The sequence below is a fragment of the Martes martes genome, assembly GCF_963455335.1.
Source record: "Martes martes genome assembly, chromosome: 1".
NCBI lineage: Eukaryota > Metazoa > Chordata > Mammalia > Carnivora > Mustelidae > Martes > Martes martes.
Window position 1 is genome coordinate 199,258,033 of NC_137888.1, and position 20,540 is coordinate 199,278,572.

The window sequence follows — 20,540 nt, forward strand, 5'->3', positions numbered from 1 at the left end:
GTCCCATCTTCATGCAACTCTTGGATTTCCGTGCTTTCCTGGGCTCAGACGTCTGACCATCTTGCTAGGGAGGGTGAAGGATGGACTGTGCCATCCTCTGTGTCCCCCTCCCCAGGTCCCTGAGTGTGGGCAGAGGTACAGGTGGCTCCTCTAAGGCTGCCAAGGAGGGTAGAGGTGAGTGGCTACTCGGTGCTGGAGGGGAGGGGGTCTTTATTGGTCAGACTTTCCTCTTGGCCTACTGCCCAGGTGCGGCCAAGGAGAGCCCATACAGCATGGCTAGTGCCAAGGTGAGGAAGGCCAGCAGGCCCAGTGGGGCCAGCATTCCCTCCTTGGGTGAGGCTCCAGGGCCCTCCACTGGAGGAACGGCCTTGGGCTTCCTGCCCCCGCCCAGGTTGGCACTAGTGTCCCTGGCTCTCGCCAGGGCTTTAGTGGCCGTGGTGGCAGATGGCCTTGGGTTGGTTCCAGCAGAGGCTGTGACCCCGTACATGGGCTTGACGGTGCTGAACGGCCTGGCGTGTGCATCCACCCACTGGAGCAGGGCCCGCGGCCTCCACTGACAGATGCTGAGCAGGGCAAGGACGTCACTCTCGGCCATGTGGGAGTCCGGGGGGGCCTGGCCATACAGGCGTGTGTAGACACTGCCCAGACTGTAGCTCTTCCGTGGACCATGCTCTGAGGGGCTGGCAGCACGCTCCAGGGCCTTCAGGGCAGCAATGCTATCCACACAGAGGGCACCGTCCAGAACACTGGCAAGGCCTAGTACAGCCAGCTCCGCCTGGAGCAAGGGGAAGTCGTAGCGGTCGCCGTTGTGTGCCACGAGGCACCAGGGCTGTGGCTGGCGCTGCAGGAAGGCTCGGAGCAGGCCGGCCAGGTCGGCATCGAAGCACAGTCGCCCGTGTGCTGCCAGTACATCTGTGCTTAGGCCTGTGATCTTGCTAGCTTCTGGGCTGCAGGCCTTCCCTGGAGCTACGCACAGAGAGAGCTTGTCCAGCACCCGGGGTGGTGGGGGCACTGTGGGAGGCCCCTGAGTAGGGGGTGAGCTCTCCAGGGCACATCTGTGGACAGCCAGCAGGCACAGCTCCGTGACCTTGGGCTGGGAGGAAGGCAGGCCAGTGGCCTCCAGGTCCAAGAAAATGAGGGTCTGCACGGGTCCCAGGGCTGGGGCCTGTGAGCCCATGCTGGGTACCTGCCAGGAGCCTGGGGAGGAGCAGGGGTGGGGAGTCGGTGTATGAGTGCCCCAGTGGGAAGAGCTGAGGCAGGTGGGGTGGGGCACCTCAGTACATCTCTGGCCTTCTCCGCAAAGACCTGCACTGTCACACTGTCGGTGAGCTCTAGGACCTGACCTATTTCCAGGGCAGGAAGCCAGAGAGGGTGGTGTAGCTTCCTTAGTGGGAAACCGACTCCACTGTCTTGGGGGAAGGCTAGGCTCCTCCCCTAGCACCCACCTAGTCTGGGCCTAGGTTGGCCGTGAGGCTTTCCCACCCTGCCCCAACCCCATGGGGGTCCTCACTTACCGAGCAGCAGGCAGCAGCAATGATTCGGGGTCTGGCTGGTTCTTGCTGCCGGCAGTTAGTGGCGGGAAGTGAAACTTAGTGTGAGCCCGCCTATGGGCTGTCCTGAATGGGGCCCGCCTTGTTTGTCAGCCGGCCAGGTCTGTCCCTCCCCAAGCACTACCCCCCTCATGACTCCACAGAGGCCTCCGAACTACAGCTGTGGGCCTGCTGGCTGGCACAATGCATCAGAGCCCTCACGCCATGAAAGCCAGTTGGCAGGACAAGGGCCGTGGTGCCCAGCCCTTTGGGGAAGCCTAGCAGCAGGACTCTAGCCAGCCAGGGACCCCAGCTGCGGCCACCGTGCACCTCCCCTTGGCCCCACTTTCTCAGGTCTCCCTGGTGTAGGCCCCAGCTCCCGGCTGCCTCCTGCCTTGCCGCACAATGGTTTCTTCCCATGGCCTCAGCCCAAAGCGATGACTCAGGACAATTCCACAGGCTGCGCAGGGCCGGGCTCCTTCCTCAGGGCAGATTCGTTACCATGGGGACAGGTCTCAACTCCAGCCAGGCTTAGGAGGGATATCAGCCTTCCCTGGGTCTGGCTCCTGCTCCATCCCTCCCACTCAGCGACACAGGTCAGACTCAGGAAACATCACAAGGCTGGTGAGTTCTCAAACAGCCCTTCACTGCTTTTAATCTGATGAAGCGGAGGGGAAAATAGTGGTTCTGGTGCCACCGTGTGGCTCAATGTTCAGCGGCCTCAGCTGCAGTCCATCTCAGGGTCATCCACATCGGTTTCGGTGGCGCAGAGGTCATCCAGGGCTGCCTCTGAGCAGAGAGAACAGGGTTCTACGGTGCAGGCCCAGAGGTGCTGGGCACAGGGGCGAGGGGGAAGACCCACCGCTCCTCCCCCACGCCCGTGGGAACTAACCAGTCCCTTCCACGCCCAGGCCTTGCTCCCTCAGCTACTGCAAGCAAAGTGATACAAAGGCAATTCAGACAGGGATGCTTCTGGAAAAACCATGGCTGCCAGGCCAACTTGACAGATACAAGCAAAGGCAGCCTGCTATGCTCAGAGAGGAGCCAGAGCAGTAAGGCAAGTAGGACCCCAGCGCCAGCAAAGGCCGGAAGGAAGCCTGCTGACTTAAGGCCAGGAAATCTGACCTGTCCTTGAACTTCAGGGAAATACCGCATGTGGGCTGGACAGAGAGGGGTCCTCTTGCTGGCTTACCTTCACAGTCTGCCACGTCAGGAAGCCCTCGAATCAGCATGCTGACCCCTGGCATCACCTGGTCATACTGATGCAGGACCTCCACGCAGTGCACAGTGAAGAGCTTGTCCTTCTGGGACAGGCCATGCAGCAGCAGCACCGTGTCCCGCAGGCACCGCACCGTCCGCTTCTGCTGGTCCGTCCTCGGTGGCCCCCCGGCCCTCCGCACTGTCAGCCACTGTCTGTGCAGCATCACCGTGAGTGCTCGGACCGCCTGTAGAGAGGACAAAGACTGAGGCCGGGTCTCAGGGTTCCTGTACCCTACTAACCTGCTCAGCTGGACAGTACCCTTCCTAGCCACGCCAGGTGAGGAGGGTTCTGAGTGGGGGCATGAGGTTTAGAAGGGGCAGGGGGCCCCTGCATAGGGTCGCCTCACCCCCTGACTGAGCTGCCAGGCTGCTGGCCCCCGTGCACTCACCTCCACGTTGCACTGGCAGTTAGAGCCAGTGACTGGGGAGGAGGGGCTCTGCACACCAAGCTTAGCCAGGAGCCACACAGCCTAGAACAAGAACAGACTGTTCCATCTGTGGTAGAATGAGACCCTGATCATAGTGAGGGCTTTCTAAGGCTTCTCCTACAAGTGCTCCAGTTGCCTTAGCAACTGCCTGTCTGTACAATGGGGTCCAAGAAATGGTCCTGTGGGACCTTCCCAGGCTAGACTCAGGGACAATACCTGTGTCTCACCAGAGACCCACCTGCCTCCAGGCCCCAAAGCCAGGGTGGGACCAGTTCTCAGGCCACTCTGACAAGTTCCAGGACACCCTGGGGTCCACCTTTATTGCTTGTGTAGTGTGGAGCCCCCAAACTGAGTTCCCCTTGTTAGCAGCTACGTAAACTCTTGTTGCCAAAATGAATGAAAGCTCTGTTCCCCCCAGAAGAAGGAGGAACAGAGGCCCTGAGGTGGCAGGGCGGGGGCGGGGGTGGTAAGCAGGTCACAGAAGGGGCTCTGGAGTTTTTACCTCTTGTTCTAGCTGAAGCCACTGTGTGTCCGAGGCCACTTTGTCAGGCCTTGATGTGATGTACATGTAGAGCAGCAGGAGGAGACAGCCTTCTGAAAAGGACACCCCACCTCTCACTCAGGGTCCCCCTTCTTACCCAGATCCCAGGGCACAAGCTGCAGAAGCCATCAGGAGGCCTCCAACCTGTCCCTGCTCCCACCCTCGCTGCCAGCCTGCAGTGGCACTACCCCCCGCCCCCTCCCTGCCCTGCTCTACCTGAGCGGGAACAGAGCTGGGGCACCAGTTTCTCATGGTCCGCCAGGAGGGAGAGGAGCTTGACAGTCAGCAGCACGCTGGGCAGGGGGCTCTCAGGGCTGAGGCACTGTGGCAGCACACGGAACACACACTGGAACCTACAGCACAGGGGCCCAGAGAGAGGGGACACTGATAACCCCATCCCACAACTCACCCTCATTCTTCACCAGAGGGAATGGGACATTTTGAGCAGGCGATGCGAGGAGGAACTGTGGTTCAGACCTGGGTTCAAGTGCTGGCCAAGCACCACCTGCTTGCTAGGACATCCACTTCCTGTGAACCAGTGGGTACTAGCCTCCACTGCCATAATGCTGTGGCTTAGAGAGGACAGGCCCTAACCGGGCCTAGTGCCACCTGTAGATGGGGGCTGCTTCCCTGTACCTGGGGTGCCTGGCTTCCACACTGCTCCTGGAGCTTTCCTACCTTCATTTGAGTGTGAATGTTACAAGCCCACTACCCAAGGAGTGGCCAGGTTCTAGAAGTGACAAATGCAGACTTGGCTAGGGCTGGATTTTATATCACTTGCTGAGCAGACCATTTTTGAAAACACCAGATCCTTTGTCACCAGACAGGAGCAGGTGCCCCTTTGGAGGGTGCACAGGTGAGGGGCTCTGGGCATACTCTCCCCCAGGTCTCTCGGGCACAGGGAACTAGGAACTAAGTCCCAAGACAACCATCATTTGCTCAACCCACACAACCTTGTGGGTGGGGAGAAGGGGCACTTCTATGTGTCCCCCTTCATGCATCATGCATCTGCAGTGTCTCACCACACACCACTGAGGGTTAAGAATATTTCTCAGTATGCCAACCAGGAAGCAAGTTCCCACTATTTGGGGTGAAATCATTTCAGAGCAGATCCTGTTCGGTGGATAAGCTGCATGTTTTCAGTCGCCAGGGAGCATGGAACTTTGTGGGAAACTGGGATTTAACCTGGTTGTTACTCAGTTTCATCATTAGAAGTGGTCTCTAGTCCTCATGTAAAGTCCCTGAAACTATCTGCAGGAAAAATCCATCTTCATATACGACACAGTGGTTTCCAAATTATTTTTGGATAGCATCAGCGTTCTTTTAAAAAAATTTTTTCAGAGCCCCCAAACATACAAGAGAGAATAGTCTTGTTCTATTTGGAGCTGGGGATGAGACCTCTTTGCTCAAAAGCCGCTGCCATCCCAGTACCCAGGAATGACCCAGTAACTGGGAATGACCTATGGCTACACAAGATATAGTAGGTAGACATGGGTCTGAGGGTTAGGGTTAGGGCAAAAGTGTCCTTTATGAGACCGCTGTCTGCCTGGCTACTTGTGTTGCCCTGCACACTGTGTTAGAGCCTTAGTGGCACATGTCCTTCGCTTTCATGCCAAGGTGAACAGGAAGCTGCGTGGTAGTGGGGTTCGGCCTGCAAGGATGTAGGAATTCTGACACCAAGAAGCACCAAGTGGGAGGTGGTGTCAGATCATGACCAAGGGCAAGTCAAGGAGCTTGCCCAGCATGCTCTCTTCATTCATATTCATGTGCTTACAGCTAGGTGTAGGGATGCAGGGCTCTGAGGTGTCCCCTGAGCTAGTGAACAGAAGGTACCTGTCTGGCCTATAGTAAGCATCCCCTGACTAGCTGTTTTGTCATGTTCTTGTGGACAAGCTCAACAGGGATAGAATGATGGTCTATCTACCAAGAGGACTGGTAAGAAGTGGTTCCTGGCATTCATTCATACCTATGAAACAAGCAACCAGCCCCTATGAGCTAGCTCTGTGCCAGACATGTGGGTGACGGTTCTGAACCCACCATGCTGCCCACAGCTCTGAGGACTACCGTTAGCATGGACCAGACCAGCCAGAATATCCTCTAATGGAAAGCAGGATCCAGAAGTGTTTTTAGGAGGCAAGTATGCTAAGCACAGAGACTAAAAGCTTAAGGTAAGTGCAGCCAGTAGAGTTACTCCCAATAGGAACTGCCTTCTTGGTGGCGTGCTGAGGGGGAGATCGGATTATCGCATGGGGGATGAGCTGAATGGTGTTTACAGTTCCTCCCAATCTTAAGGCTCTGGAACCCCAAGTTAGGATTATGACTACAGTGTTCACAAGCTAGGTTCACTATACAACCACTTCCCACAAACCTTAAGAGGAGCAGGTAACCTATGACTTGTGCCAGAGTGGGGCACGGTGATGATGGGCAGATTCCCAGCAAGGTCAGCTTACAGGCTACAGACCTACCCCACACCCTCTGCTTCCTTAGGGAACCCCACCAAACTTAAATGTGGTATGATTCGTGGTCTTCACCTGATCCATGGCCCAGGTTCAAGGCTCTTGTTTCAGCCTTTGTCTGTCCTGGGGACTGGATAATTTTCCATAGCGGCTAAAGGCCTTCCTTCATCACATGTGTCTTTTGCTTACCTGCTGTACAGAGGCAGAATTAAGCCAAATAAATCACTTCCTTGGTTCTCCTAAATCACTTTCTTGGTTCTCCTACCACCTGGCCCCACTTTCCATTACTTCAGAACTCCTTGAACGAAGCCTCAGAACATGAAACCAAGGCTTAGCACTGAGAAGTATAGAAAAGTCAAGATTGGGCAAAGTATAAGGGCCATGGGATAGACCTCAAGAGGTCAGGTAAGACCCACAAAGAATCATGACCCCATACTGTGTTATACCTGGGCAGGAAATCAAAGGAAGCATTTTCAGCTAATTTCACCAAAATCGTAAGACACTGGCTCAGGACACTGGCTTGAAGGTGACCTGTTGCTGAAGAAGAGAAAGTCAACAGGTAAAGAAGCATCTTCAGTACTGGATGCTGGCCTTGGTCACTGGCAAGCGCCTTTGGGGCTGAGGACACATCAGCATGATCTTGTCTGTGAACCAGGCTCTGGTTTCCTTTCGTAGCAGCAGAATCCACCCTTGCGTCGGACAGTAATTGGTGGACGACCGCTCCGCTGTGGCACACCAGGTGCTGAAGAACGCTAAGGGATGCCACAGAGAAGCCTTCCAAGTTACAAAGGGAGTCCTCGAGGCTGGCCTCTCCCCCAGAGCTCACACAGGAGGAATGTGTCGGTGAGTCCCCAGGCGCTCCACTTCTCTTGGCTCCTGCCAAATCTTGCAGAGCCTGGCAGTGTAAGCTGATAAAGAACTGTACCAGGGGGAGGAGATGCACAGCTCCAGGAAGCTGGCAGAGTGGGAAGGCCCTTCTGCCGCCCTCTGTTGGGTCTCCATCACAGGAGCCTTCATCCCGGGCAACGAGATTCAGTCCAGTGAGTGCCAGGTTCTGTGCTTCTCTCAGGGCCAAGAGAGGAAATGACCCATCACGAGAACCTGTGGTCCTCAGGCTTGAAATCCCAGTCAAGGTACTAGCAGTAAATACAGAAGAAAACACACAAGCATGAGATGGGAGACAGGTCAAGGGCTTCAGTCAACCTGCCTGCCAAATTTCTCTAGCTTCCCAGACTGTACCCCACCCTCCTACGCCCACCCCTGCCATGGGCACATAGACCTCCCAGGCTGGCCAGGACCAGAAAGGGACTTGCTTCCTGGGAACTCCTTCCTAAATGAGCTTTTTAGGAGTCTGAGGCTTACCTGCCAAACCCTGGAGGCTGCAGTAGGGTACTCGTAGGAGCCTCGGAACAACTGCTCAGGAGGTGGCACAGACCTAGGGATGACCCTGGGATCAAAGGCTGCTTCAGGAGAAGGTTTATCAAAATGGAACCTGCAGAAGACACGGTAATTCTAGAAGGTTCTGACAAGGGAGGCCTTTTCTAAGGCTTCAGAAGGAAAAGTGAAGGTTCCTTGGACACTAACTGTCCTCTAAGCTGCTCTTCAGCTCCACTGAGATCCCTGTGGGTGCTGAGGGCTCTGGAACACATCTGCTTTGGCCCCTTCTAGTTTACAGTCTTCTGGTTAAGTCACAGACTACCACTCCCCTGGACCCTCTGAAGGACTGCCTGGGGTGCTGGTTCTCAAAGACAATTCAAAGACAACCGGAGCTGTGCCGGCCTCCTGCACGAGGGGCGGGTGTTCTGGTACCTTCAGTGTTTGATCTCTGCATCCAGCTGTCAATAAGACTTTTCTGGGATTCTTCTTGCTTTATGGAGTCACCTCCCAGACTGTGGCTCTTATTCTCTACAACTAGATAAAATGTGAATCAAAACTTGAGCGTGAAAGCAGAGGCATATCAGAAACTCCTGAACATAATGAGTTTTTAAACTTTTTTTTTTTTTTTTTAAGTAAATTCTACCCTTAATGTGGGGCTCAAACCCATAACTCTAAGATCAGGAGTTGCGTGCTCTATGCACCAGACCAGCCAGGAGACCCATCATGAGTTTAAAACAGAAACTGTTCCACCTCCTCAACCTTGGATTAAAAAAAGAGCCAGAGCAACTCAATAACCTTCAGATTTTTGCCTTTCTCATGGAAAACAGAAACTCATACAAGGAAAGGAAAGTTCCTTTATACTGGCTATGTTTCTGGGATGTTGAGTGGTGAGGTTTTAAAATACGCCTGCAAATTCTAGAGTCACTTCTCTTCAAAAGGTGCGGCCTAGTTTCCTTTCCCTTGAACACGGCTTCTAACAAACAGAATGTGGCAGAAGTGATGCTATGGGACTTCTGCGGCTAGGCCATAAAAGGGCTGGCTTCCACCCGGCTCTCTCTGGTCGGTTAGCTCTAGAGGAAGCCGTCCACCAGGTTATGAGGTCATCCAAGTAGCTCTGTAGAGAGGCCCACATGTGGAGAACTCCGCTGCCAGTCATGTGAGTGAGCTACTTTGAAAGAGATCCTCCAGCCCAGACAAGCCTTCAGTGACTGCCGTCTCCACAGAGACAAACCATCCCCACTGTGCTCTGTCAGCACTCTTGTTCCACAGAACCAGGAGAAATGCTCCTTGTTGTTTTAAGCCACAAGTTTGAATAGCTCGTTACACAGCGATGGATGAGAGACAGACTGACTTACCCTCTCTGCCCACCAGGGAGTTGTATCCTGGCTCTGTCTGGAAGGGGTGGGGAAGGGACATGTTAGCACTAAAAGACTCCTTTGTAGGGAAAGATGGTTTTCCAAACTGTGGAGAACATGCTTCTGGCTTTACAGCCACAGAAGGGCTTTTCCTAGGACTGGAAAAAGTTAACTATGAAAGCAAAGTAATGATTCTGCTAAAACCACTTAAAATACCTGGTTATAAAACTTCTAACTTATTCACGTGTTAAACTTTTTGCATCTAGGTGCTTTGACCAAAGGTTTTATCTATTTTATATTTGTCATTCTTTATCAGGATTGCAGTGCAAAATTCAAGGTATTTTGTTCCAAATTATTGAAAACCTCTTTCATCTCCATTTTCTTCTAATCACCCCAAAATACTGGCCTTAATTCTAGTACTGTTTCCAATTCCACCCAAATATCTTTTTAATGTGGAACAACCTCTTATTCAATAGTCCCCAGGGGCTGAATTCAGAGATTTTCAGTAGAAAGAGCGCTGATTAAAAGGCATGTCGTGTCCTGCAACTTGAACACCGAGCCAGTTCTTCAGTGCCAGGGTCTTGGTGTTAGAGAAGCAGTTTTAACCCTCTGAGCACATCAAACAACGCCAGGACCCTTCTGTCAGAGATGTGTGAAGAGGTGAGGATGGACCCCTCTGCTCTCCTGTCTGACCTGGACTAGGCAAGGCAAGGAGAGTTCAATTTCACACGCTGCCCATTATGAGCAAAGACAGCAGAATGTTCAATACCAGAAAAAGACACCCTGACCCATACTGTTCAAATTTCAAGGCTGGTAGCAACAGTGTGCCAGACTTCTCTGGCAGGCAGGGGGCAGGACAAGACCATTAACAAGCTGATCACATCTGCAGCAAAGGCGGGACGGCTGGACAAAGGTCCCAGGGCAGCAAATGAGAAAAAAAAATATCCAAGTGGTTGGGACTGAAATACGCTTATACATGGGGCAAGATCGGTTATTTGAAACAAATTACATAAAAAATGAAGACTGGCCCACCCCAAAAGTTCAGAGAGCATCTTTCCAGCCTTCTTTAGTCCTGAGTATAAAGGCCTACAGAGAGGACGCCCTCCTGGAGTGTGAGGCCTTTATGCTGTGATGCACCAAACCTTTCAAGCCTGATCTAAACCACCTTCAAGGCCTTTAGGAAAGAGGATCTGTGTTCAAATGGCAAAGTTTAAATCGCCTTCATTCAAGATTAGCCTGACCTTATTTATACTTTCTATAAACCATGCAAAACCACTCTCTCTCCAGCACCATCGTTACCTGATATGGGGGATAGAGGGAGCAGCCAATTTATTTGCTCGTTCGCTGCTTTGAAGCTTTGTCCTTAATTCATTCATCTCCGCATCTTTAAACTGGAGTTCAGACTGCAATGATTGGAGCTGGAAGGCAAAAGCAACATACTCCTGGTGGCCCCATCTTACATGCAAAATTATCTCTGGGCTTCAAATCTCAAGCTCATAAAGGAAAACAAACCATGAAAATAAGTATGAAAGTCTGATGTGACACAGATGTCCTTTCTATCAAGCTTTATTTAGCCTTCTTTCTGAAAGTCAGCATGGTATTCTAGAAAGATGTTTTGACCCAAACTATTGCGAGGTAGTTTGTGAGGGTTCAAATACCATTTACTCAGCCTCTCTGAACTTAACTTATCTGTATCACAAATACCTGGCTTCATGGTTGGGGGGATTAAATAGGAAGGATGGACACGAACTGCCCAGCCTAGAGCCTGGCAAGGTGCCGTATCTCACAGTGACATGTCAACCTTTTGATGAACATAGTGGCGTACGATTCCAGGTCTTCTTGAAAGTCTGGGCAGAGGATTTGGAAATGTTGCCAAAACCCCATGCAGTATGGGGAGACCTGCTCCAGCTTACAGCCAAGAGTAACTGCTGTGACTCCCTGGGCACACTCTCTGTGCCAAGTATAGTACCAGTCACAGCACTCCCGGCAAGTGCAGGGCTGTTTAAGTCTTACAGCAACCCTTCTAGTTATTCCCTGAAACAGATAATGGAAATGAGTCACAAAGCTTAAGTCATTACCCTGGGGTCTCCACTCCTATGTGAGAAAGCCTGGATTCAAACTCTGGTTGGTCTGCTTACAACTCCCTGGCTCTTCCATCATGCATATGGAGAGACAACTGTTGCTGTTAGTGCGGGGCACAGGTTAGTGCTCCTTTAAAGTTTGCTAATTTGCTGAATGAATGGCAGAATAAGACCCAGGTCCTTGAGATTGAAGCCTTGGAAAGTGCTGAAGGAAAACAGTATTCTGTAAGGACACCTACTAATTTCTCCCTGGAACAGCAGCTCCCTCCCACGATAAATAATCATTTCCCTACCTCTGTGTGATTTAAACAGGAGCTATCATCTCTGTGGTTGCAGTGACTAGGTCAGGGACAGGTGCCTGACTCAGGTCAGACCAATGAGAGCCTTGAGATGGTGGTGGTCGGGGGGCAAGTATCCAGTCTGCTTTGGAGCTATGAAATATGGGCCCAAGAGCTGCTGGAGAACATATCCTTTACCATAAGGATGGAGCCTGTCTACAGAGTAGATAGGAAAGACAAGTCGCGGCAAGGCTTGGGTCATTCTAGGCCCCCAAACATCTGTTTTTTCCCAGACTTAGTTATGGAAGTCAGTACGTTTTCTTTTGACCTAAGCTAGGTCAGTTGAGTTTCTAACCTGCCAAAAAAGCTCTTACTTAAACCTATTTCTGGAAAGTCTAAGCTATTGATTTGTTCCAGCCAAGACCAACTGTCATAGCTACCACAGCAAAGCAGTTTCTTCTAAGTCCTTTTCCAAACCACATGCAGAGCCTGAAGAAAAGTATATGTAATTAACTGATAGCAGAAAGTATTTAAGACAAACAACCTTTGAAATCCTCCTGGGAGATTTAAAGACACTTTGGTCATTGCTTCTAAAAGAACTCAGTGAACAGGCAAAAAACACTTGTTCTTGTGTCCAGAACAAGAAAAAAAATTAAAAAGGTCACCTTTTTGGAAAATTCCTTTTCTTTGTCACCAAGTGCTTGAGTTTTCTCTTGCTCAAGAAGGAAATGTGATCTTCTCTGTTCCTCTAGCATGGATTCTGTCTGATGCAGTGAGTCCCGTAAAATTTTTATTTCTCCATTTTTAATGAGGACTTCTTCTTCCATTGCTTTCATCTGTAAATCCCAAATCAATCTTGTGAAAAGCTTACCAGGGTAAGTTACATATGTACTTGTTTCAACATATAGCTGTGGAGATGGAAAAAGCACATGTAAACCACGTTCTACAGACGAGAAGTCCCCAAATATATCCATACCAAATAGATGTCGCCACAGTCCACTAGGCTGATTCGTGGAACACTTGACATTCAACAAGCTAGCTTAAGGACACACTGTCATTCACACATCAGATTCTGTAGGTTCTAAAAGTATTAAACAATCTGGGTCACACACTTCACAGTTCCAGAATTTCACACTATGTTCCTAGTTTTCCTAAGGACCTACAGATGGCCATATAAATGATGTCTGCTGTTTTGTAAAACTGCTAATGAAAATAGCAAACATTATGATGTATCCTCTGTATAAGACATATGCTATAAATTTGTCTCAGTGCTATGACAGAAAGTGTGTAACTCTTTTTGGATTTGGTGTACACTGTTTCCTTTCTTGCCTAGTTGTTAGGAATCTCAGGATTTAGTTTCTTTCAGTCTGAATTTTCTGACTTTCCCCAGCCTTCCTCCATTTTGTGGGGCTGAATCTTGAACTCTTATTTTAAAGCATTTACATATCTTACTGTACAATGCTTGATAACACATGCACAAGAGATTAAGTTAGCTATAAGAACCACAAGTTAAGTCACTTACCTTTTCTTTAAGTTCTTTGTATTGTGCCTGAAGTACCTCTAATTCAAAATTATCTTGAACTGGAACAAATTCTCTGTTTTTCCCTGCAGGAGTTTTTGACATCCCATCTAATCTGGGGACCTTATGAACATCTGTAAAAAACAGTTCCCATATACTTTTCAGAATCCAACATTTCCCCACTTTTGTCGGTCAATGCTGAAAAGAATCACTCTTGAAAGCAAATTAGAGAAAGTTCTAGTAAGCAATAGTTATTTTCCAACCTAAGAACAGGAATCAAACTCATAAATGATCCTTATGAAATAACAGATCCTGCCACTCCCCCCACTCCCCAATTTTAAGAGTCTCATCTGAAGGCTGAAAACATGTTGTGGGGACCTCACTGATCAGAAGTTGGTGATCTGTTTTTCAACAATATTTACTGAGCACCTATATCTACATCAACACCTACACCTACTGAGCACCTGGCACAATCTAGTCTCTAAAGGTACAGTGGTGAGCATAATGGAACCAGTCCTTACACTCACAGAGCTTATAGAACATTCAAAAATATTCACACAAATGCAAAATTACAACTGTGATAAGAGCTGCACAAAAGAACAAATATAGGAAAGCCTATCCAAGGGGGATTTGATCCAACAGGAATGACTGGAAGTCTTCCCAAGGAAGTGATGACTGAGCTCAGAGCTGAAGAACGAGCAGAATTTAAGCAGATGAGGAGGAATGGGGAAATGGATGAAAACAACACCGTGTACAAGAAACAGCAAGGAAGCAGGGAGAATTCAAGAAATGGAGGTCGTGTAGCTTAAACTCAGAAAGAGTGGGAATGGGCCAGGCCATACTAGTCTTGCAGGCCATGTTAAGAACTTTGATCTTTTTTTTTTTTTTAAAGATTTATTTATTTATTTATTTGACAGACAGAGATCACAAGTAGGCAGAGAGGCAGGCAGAGAGAGAGGGGGAGGTAGGCTCCCTGCAGGGCTGGATCCCAGGACCCTGGGATCATGCCCTGAGCCGAAGGCAGAGGCTTTAACCCACCGAGCCACCCAGGCGTCCCTCTTTTTTTTTTTTTTTTTTAAAGATTTTATTTATTTATTTATTTGAGAGAGAGAGAGCGCAAGTAGAGAGGAGCGGGGGGAGGGGGACAAGCAGATTCCATGCTGAGCACAGAGCCCTATGTGGGGCTCAATCTCATGACCCTGAGCTGAAATCAAGAGTCAGAGGCTTAACCAGCTGAGCCACCCAGGTACCCCAGGACTCTGATCTTTATAACAGAGGCAGTGGGAAGTCATTAAAGGGCTTCAGTAGGGATGTTCACTTTTATCTGTGTGAGACACAGCCAGATTTGAGTTCTGCAAAGATCACTCTGGCTGTGGTGTAAAGTCTGACTTACAGGGAGTCGAGACTGGAAACAGGGAGAATTTAGCAGACAATCTTCTGTCTGCTTCTGCCTTCTGTCCAGACACAAGGAGTGATTGTAACGTAGATCAGAGAGATTGTAGAGATGATGCAAAAAGGATGGATTCCCGAGGTGGATTAAGAAGGTAAAGTTACAGGATTTGGAAAGGAATTAGATGGTCAAGGAAAGGGAACTGTTGCCTTGTGCCATCTGATGGAGAGAGGTACTAGTCACTGTTGTACAGAATATTTAGTCATTAATGAACATTTTCTGAATGTCCACTCTGCCAAATGCCACACTGGCAATAGTGGAGAATGACAGGGTTTCCAGGAGGTTAATGTCTGGGATATCCAAGTAGAGATGCAAGGTGCCCTCAAAACTTTTCTCTTTCTGTGGGCTCCACAAGACTTCATACCTTTGTCTAGCTAGAAATGTAAGCTCTGAAGGAAGGAGGTTTTTTTGTCTTTTGCTAATTGCTAAGTATGTTGCAGTTCCTAAGGTTTTGGGCACCTAGTACAACTTACTGGTTGTATAAAGGAATAAATCTCTTTCGTCTCTTGCCCTGGCCAGGCCCCTCTCTTATGTTCTTGCGGCCCAAGCCGGGGTGGGGGTTGGGGGGGGTGCGCAGTGGTATTCATTAGATCTAGAGCCTCCCAAACCTGTCACAAGAATGAGTTCCCATGTGTAGGTATGATTCTGGTGGTGGTGGACGTGTTCTAAGGATCTTTGCTTAGAACCAAGAACTTCGTGGCCCAAACTTTATAAACTAAAATGTTAACCTAATTTTCTATATTTCAAATCGGCTGTCTGACATTCTTGATACATTTCTCCCCGAAATCAAAAGACCTTCTGAGGTACAACCACTGCTTAAATGAAGCCATTCCTATATTTTAAGGAGGGCAGTGTGGGTGCAGGACACCGGGGCAGCGGTCTCTGTGGGGTTCCAAAGCCACAGCCATCAGGGAGGTCTGGCGAGGTCTGCACCACCCTCCGGGGGAAAGGCCCCGAAGCACACTCACTGGACACGTCCCGAGCAGCGGCCGGGCACTGGCTCAGGGCCTGCGACGCGAGGGTGTCGAGTTCCTCCAGGTCGTCGGCAGTGAAATCCCCATGCGCGCCGAACGGGTCTTCGGGGTCCGGGACGGCGGCCGCTGGGAAGCCCCGGGCTCGCTTGGTCGGAGGGTGCCCGGTGCTGGGCGGTGGGCCAGGGCCAGGCGCCGGGAGCCCGCTCCGCCTCCTGCTGCTCGGCGCGGGGGTTCCAGCCATGCTTCCGCCGGCCACTATCCGAGAGCACCCGAGGAAGGCCTGGTCGCCGCGAGGCAGGATCGCAGACCAACCGCCCGCGCGCCGCCGCTCGCCTCAGCCGCTAGGGCCACGCCCCCGAGCCCACGGGCCAATCGGCTGCCAGCCAGAGGGCGCGGAAGGATGACCTAATCCGAACGCGTCGCCGTGCTCCGCTGAGAGCGGGCCTTTCTCGATGGAGTCCCGCCCTCCAGCCCAGCTCATCTGGGCGCTCTGGTACCGGTGGCTGGGTCTCCGTGGGTCTCCGTGGATCTTCGGCGGGATGTATGCTGCGAGGTCCACGTTACCAGGGGGCGGGGCCGAGCCTTACCAGCCTTACAGCGCCGGTGGCTCTGCGCCCCCTCCGCGCAGCCGCGGTGGAGTCTGCCCTGACATTCACACGTACACTTGTGAATCGTGACAGGCAGCGTTCAGGGGTTTGGTCTCTACGACTTCGCTGTTTTCCTCCCGCCGGACTCACCTCTCACATACCCAGAGGTCCTCTTGAGGAGGCGTCTGGGAGAGTGGAGTTGGACGGAGTATGAATACAACTTTTGTGAGGAGGTATCTTTGAGAAGAGTTAATGTTTTGAGTGTGTGTATTTGAGATAGGTCTGGAGAAGAAAGGTCACGGAGAAGGGGTGATCCTGAGAAAAGTGTGCCTGTTTTGGAGAGTGTGGGAACTAACTCTTCAGGCCGTTGACATTCTTTCATTTATCTGAGAGCGCCTGAGTGATTTTGTCCTAAGCGCAGGTCATAAATGAACGAGGAGGCTCAGGAGGTCAAGAAAGGCCCCTTGAAAGTGGCACCTGGGCTGTCCTCCAGTTTGAGTGGAAGTGACTGACTTAGCAAGGAGACTGGCATACAAGTCTCAGACGAGAATACAACACCGACATGGAGGCCATACAAATGCCAGGTAGGTGTTATCTGTGGCAAAGAGAGAAGGTTAAGCCTTTAAAGAGGAGCAGGACTTGGGCACCTGACAGGATATTATTGGGGAGCAGTAGTGTGCAGGACAGTTAGCAGGAACAGGGTGTTAGAGAGTAACAGAGGTAAGACTCTACCCTTGCACACTCAGTGCCAAACTTAGCTTTTAAGTGTCCTATGAATGTTTATGGAAACAGTAAATGAAAGGGAGATGGTTGTCAGGGTGTAGAAGATCTTGAATACCTGAGTTTAGTTTTTGAGACAACTAGTAGGTTCCCTCAGTAGGCCCAAATGTTGAACACTTGTCTTAATTATGGCAGGTCTCTGGTCTTGTGAAGATAGGATTGTCCTTCGTTTGTCAGGAAGGATTAGGTTCCACCAAACAGAGTAGTAGACAGCAGTGTGGTGGTGTGCTGGATCTTGGGGGTTGCCAGTGTGCTAGCACTGGATCTTGGGAGTTCTCAGCCCCACAGGGAATGCCAGAAGTCCAAAGTGTGCTGGCGATGCAACTTTCCAGAAGCAGACCAAAGAGGGACCCCCCCCCCTTATTAATGTCAAGTACCTTAGTCATAAAACAGGCTTCAATCTATTAAAAAAACCTTTTCCAGTTCTGACTTAGCAAAATCTGACTAGTTCTAGAGCCCTTCTTGAAAACAGACGATTAGAGAAAGATGAGCATTATTAGCATAATTTCCAGTGATATCCAGAGCCTAGAGGGGAAATCCAAACTTGTGCCACTGAATTGTTTCAATATATATGCATTTAGCCTCTGCCTCCTCCAGTTTACTCCTCCTGGAGAGAAAAAAATAAAGGGTAACAGACAACTGGGACCACCACTTTATAGACAGTGGTAAGGGAAGAGCTCACTACTGTGATGTTTGAATTCTCTAAAGGAAGAGAGGCAGTCTCCAGTATACAGAAGTGACAGGCAGAAGGAAGAGTTGGTAAAAACAGTGAGTCAGCTTGCTTACAATGTAGACCATTGTGGCTCAAGATGATCAGGGGATGAATGGTCAGAAGGTAGGGAGTGGCATCCAGATGCGACTGGTCATTGTGGGGACTCAATTTTGCCCTAAAAAGCCACTGAATTAACTTTGTGGTTTAGCAGGGACACTCTGCATCCTGAATGAAGGTTAAACTGTAGGGGAGAAAGGGTAGGGGGCAGGAAGACAAATGTGGATGTGACTGCAATAACCCAGGTGAGGGATTTTAGGTTAGAATGGGGTGTGTGTGGGGGGTGATACTGGAGAAAGTATGCAGGGGCCATATTTAATTTTGTGGATGGGTCAAATGTGGGGTTTAAGGCATGGGAACCTAGGAAGGACCTTTCTGAAGCCCTAGTGTAAATGCATATCTAGAGGCTTCAGAGTAAGCTAAGTTCTTAGGAACTTTCAGAAATCTTTCTCCTGGGGCGCCTGGGTGGCTCAGTGGGTTAAAGCCTCTTCAGCTCAGGTCATGATTCCAGGGTCCTGCGATCGAGCCCCGAATCGGCTCTCTGCTCAGCGGGGAGCCTGCTTCCCTTCCTCTCTCTCTGTCTGCCTGACTACTTGTGATCTCTGTCAAATAAGTAAATAAAATCTTAAAAAAAAAAAAAATCTTTCTCCTTTCCCGTTTTATTCCCTTTATAATGCATATTGTATGTATTAATGTTGCTCCTCTCCCGTAACAGAGAAGATCCTTGACAACAGGAATTGCCCTCTGGTACACGTGCAGCATGCACTTAGTGGACACCTGACATGAAAGATGAGTAATTCCATTACAACAAATGGCAATGTGGATGTCCTCATAGAAAGAGAACTTTTCTCCTCCCCAAAGTACAAATTCTTTCATTAACCTCATGTAATATATTCCATCGGGCATACAATAATACAAAACAATAACCATTTCAAATGCATTGGTTTAATTCCAGGTGACACGGAGTTCAGGATAGAACCAAGACTGAAGAGCACATGTTGGCAGGATTCTGGGCTAGGTTCACTCTGACCTCACAACTAACACAGAAATGACTGAGTGACAAAAAATAAAGAGAATATGAGCCACTGTATGATTATTTTATTTTTTTTTACAAAAGTTTATTCTTAAATGTACAACAGGATCTAAGACAACACTTCATTCCAGCTATAGGTAGCAACAGATGCTATGACAGGGAATCCGGATGTTTAAACAGGAATGGAATTAAGGATCATCATTGCCTCGGGCACAAGAACAGCTTACTTTTTGCCAGATTTCTTAATTCCACCTGTGGCTGCAAAAGGAAAAAAATGTCTCAGCTAAGGAAAAAATATACTCCTTATGGTAGAAGTGCTGGGGGTCTGATATGGATCCTAGAAAGGCTCAGCTCTTGTGCCGGGCATTCTTTTTGATACAAGCATGCACAGGGCTTTACCAACAGTCTATGCGGGGTAATACTTGAATGTGGATGAGGCAGGGGCACAAATAATGGCTGTGCACTGGTCTTGATCTACACTATTAAGTATTTCACACACTGGCTCATTTAATCCCCATCTCCCATCAACCCATTTTCCAGATAATGAAATCTCAGGGAGGTATTGTTCAAAGATATAGGCTGGTCTGCAACAAAGCCAAGATTCCACCTTGGGCAGTCTGATGTCCAAGTCCACATTCTCAACTGCCACATCACACACTACTACATTATGATCCTGGGATGTGGTTTACTCAATATCTTTATTTTATTCAATTTACATTTGACTACTTGGCACACAGTAGATTAACTTGAGAGATAGTTACAAAATTAAATATGCCTAACGCAGTAATGAAGATCCTAAATGTCTGACAAAATGAACCTTTAAAAAATGAGATCTTCAGTGAAAAACAAGTAGTATAGGATTTTACTAAAGACTGACATTGTCCCTATACACAATCACAGACTAAAGAAAAGTACAAAATACCTCACAATCCAAAAGTGAATCTCAATACCTAGAACCTCAGCACTGTGAATCAAACCAAATCCACTGGGATAAAAGCCTTGTAAAGCCCCGGACAACACTCCCACCATTCTAGCCTCCACAGGAGCGGGGTGGCTGAGTGGTCCCATAGGGCACAAATAACTATAGAAGAAACGGTTCACTAGTTTGATGAATGTAAACAGCATCTAAGAAGCACAGAAAAGTATTTGGGCTGTTGGGCTTGAAAAATCTTTTGATATGTAAGCAATTCTGTCTACATAATGAAAAGAGGCAGAATGGTGGGGGATGAGATTAAAAGAGCATATAGCACAGTAACTCATTAAGGAGCCTGAGCTCTATGTTTAGGTGCACCCAAAAGTGAAGACTCAGGATGCAAAAGAATTTACTAGAATTAACAATATGAGCGGTGAAGTCAAGAAATGTTTTAAGCAAAAAAGCAGTGAAATACGAATCTGGGGCAAGAAATAGAGGACAATATTTGGAAATTCAACTCTACGATTTTGTGTCTAAGATACATGAATTTCGGTATTTCCATTTCTGCCGCTTCCCGACAGACAGACCAAACTGCCTGGAAGAAAAGGGATTTCATTTCCAAAGCTGGTCGGGCTCCCTCCCCTTCCCGCTGCTGCGAATCGAAGCCTGGCGGGGTCCGTCCGTCGTAGGGGACGCGAGGACCTCACCAATGAGGCAGGAAATGGACCAGGCTGATTGATGCTCAGAGTGTTAGCCCCGCTGGAGCTCACTCTACTCGGCCCTCACTTACCCAGGGGGCCCTTCCCCGCGGCCTTCGCTTTTAGCTCCTCGAGTTTCTTCTGCTCCTCCTTCTGTTTCTGCTTGAATGCCTTATCTTCCTAGGGAGAGGCAGACAGGGTTCACGTCAGGCAAATTTCCCAGTCCCTCCGCACCCGCCCACGCCTCCGCGCTCGCCCTCACCTCGTCCATCTCCTTGGCCTGTTTCTTGGGCTGCTTCAGGGGCTTCTTCTTGCCACCTGTGGGCGACACAAGCATGCTCAGTTCAGTCCCCGCCGGGCCCTGTCCCTCTCTGCCCTGGCACCCCCGCACACTAACCTTCGCGGCCGGACATGGCGCCTGCCGCCCCTTCCCCAGACCCTGCCACCGGAAGCGGAGCTCCTCTTCCCTCCCCCTGCGCCTATACTTCCACGCGGGCCCTCTGATTGGCTCC

At 49.7% G+C, this 20,540-nt stretch overlaps 3 protein-coding genes across 5 annotated transcripts; all 3 read right to left on the reverse strand.

The window, feature by feature from the left end:
- Positions 1 to 101: 101 nt before the first annotated feature.
- On the reverse strand, positions 102 to 2,178 carry TREX1 (three prime repair exonuclease 1). Its single transcript, XM_080812124.1, has 2 exons — positions 1,515 to 2,178; positions 102 to 1,197 (listed from the first exon to the last, which is right to left on the reverse strand). Exon 2 carries the CDS (start codon positions 1,175 to 1,177, stop codon positions 236 to 238), a length of 942 nt encoding a protein of 313 aa, XP_080668250.1. The 5' UTR covers positions 1,178 to 1,197; positions 1,515 to 2,178; the 3' UTR covers positions 102 to 235.
- On the reverse strand, positions 2,139 to 15,613 carry ATRIP (ATR interacting protein). Of its 3 annotated transcripts, XM_080812090.1 has the most exons (14): positions 15,243 to 15,613; positions 12,828 to 12,958; positions 11,971 to 12,141; positions 10,246 to 10,364; positions 8,947 to 9,104; positions 8,024 to 8,125; positions 7,577 to 7,706; positions 6,661 to 7,350; positions 3,975 to 4,111; positions 3,720 to 3,811; positions 3,179 to 3,259; positions 2,722 to 2,974; positions 2,422 to 2,458; positions 2,144 to 2,318 (listed from the first exon to the last, which is right to left on the reverse strand). In XM_080812090.1, coding segments are annotated over exons 1-14 (2,349 nt in total). In that variant the 5' UTR covers positions 15,490 to 15,613; the 3' UTR covers positions 2,144 to 2,317. The 3 variants fall into 3 exon arrangements, with proteins under 3 accessions (XP_080668214.1, XP_080668216.1, XP_080668215.1); XM_080812088.1 differs by lacking the exon at positions 2,422 to 2,458 and having other exon boundaries at positions 2,139 to 2,318; XM_080812089.1 differs by lacking the exon at positions 2,422 to 2,458 and having other exon boundaries at positions 2,156 to 2,318; positions 3,720 to 3,808.
- A 2,854-nt stretch (positions 15,614 to 18,467) lies between these two features.
- Positions 18,468 to 20,525, reverse strand: TMA7 (translation machinery associated 7 homolog). Its single transcript, XM_080818194.1, has 4 exons — positions 20,426 to 20,525; positions 20,291 to 20,346; positions 20,121 to 20,208; positions 18,468 to 18,675 (listed from the first exon to the last, which is right to left on the reverse strand). The coding sequence occupies exons 1-4, from the start codon at positions 20,439 to 20,441 to the stop codon at positions 18,641 to 18,643; spliced, it is 195 nt and encodes a 64-aa protein (XP_080674320.1). The 5' UTR covers positions 20,442 to 20,525; the 3' UTR covers positions 18,468 to 18,640.
- Positions 20,526 to 20,540: the final 15 nt, after the last annotated feature.

Excerpts from the sequence above, each read along its gene's own strand:
- TMA7 (XM_080818194.1), bottom strand. Across the intron at positions 20,209-20,290 it reads AGGCCAAGGAGATGGACGAG|GAAGATAAGGCATTCAAGCA; the intron begins GTGAGGGCGAGC and ends GCCTCTCCCTAG. Across the intron at positions 18,676-20,120 it reads CGCGGGGAAGGGCCCCCTGG|CCACAGGTGGAATTAAGAAA; the intron begins GTAAGTGAGGGC and ends TTCCTTTTGCAG.
- ATRIP (XM_080812088.1), bottom strand. The coding sequence starts at position 15,489 with ATGGCTGGAACCCCCGCGCCGAGCAGCAGGAGGCGGAGCGGGCTCCCG. Across the intron at positions 8,126-8,946 it reads CTCCCTGGTGGGCAGAGAGG|TTGTAGAGAATAAGAGCCAC; the intron begins GTAAGTCAGTCT and ends CATTTTATCTAG. Across the intron at positions 3,260-3,719 it reads GGCTTCAGCTAGAACAAGAG|GCTGTGTGGCTCCTGGCTAA; the intron begins GTAAAAACTCCA and ends TTCTTGTTCTAG.
- TREX1 (XM_080812124.1), bottom strand. The coding sequence starts at position 1,177 with ATGGGCTCACAGGCCCCAGCCCTGGGACCCGTGCAGACCCTCATTTTC.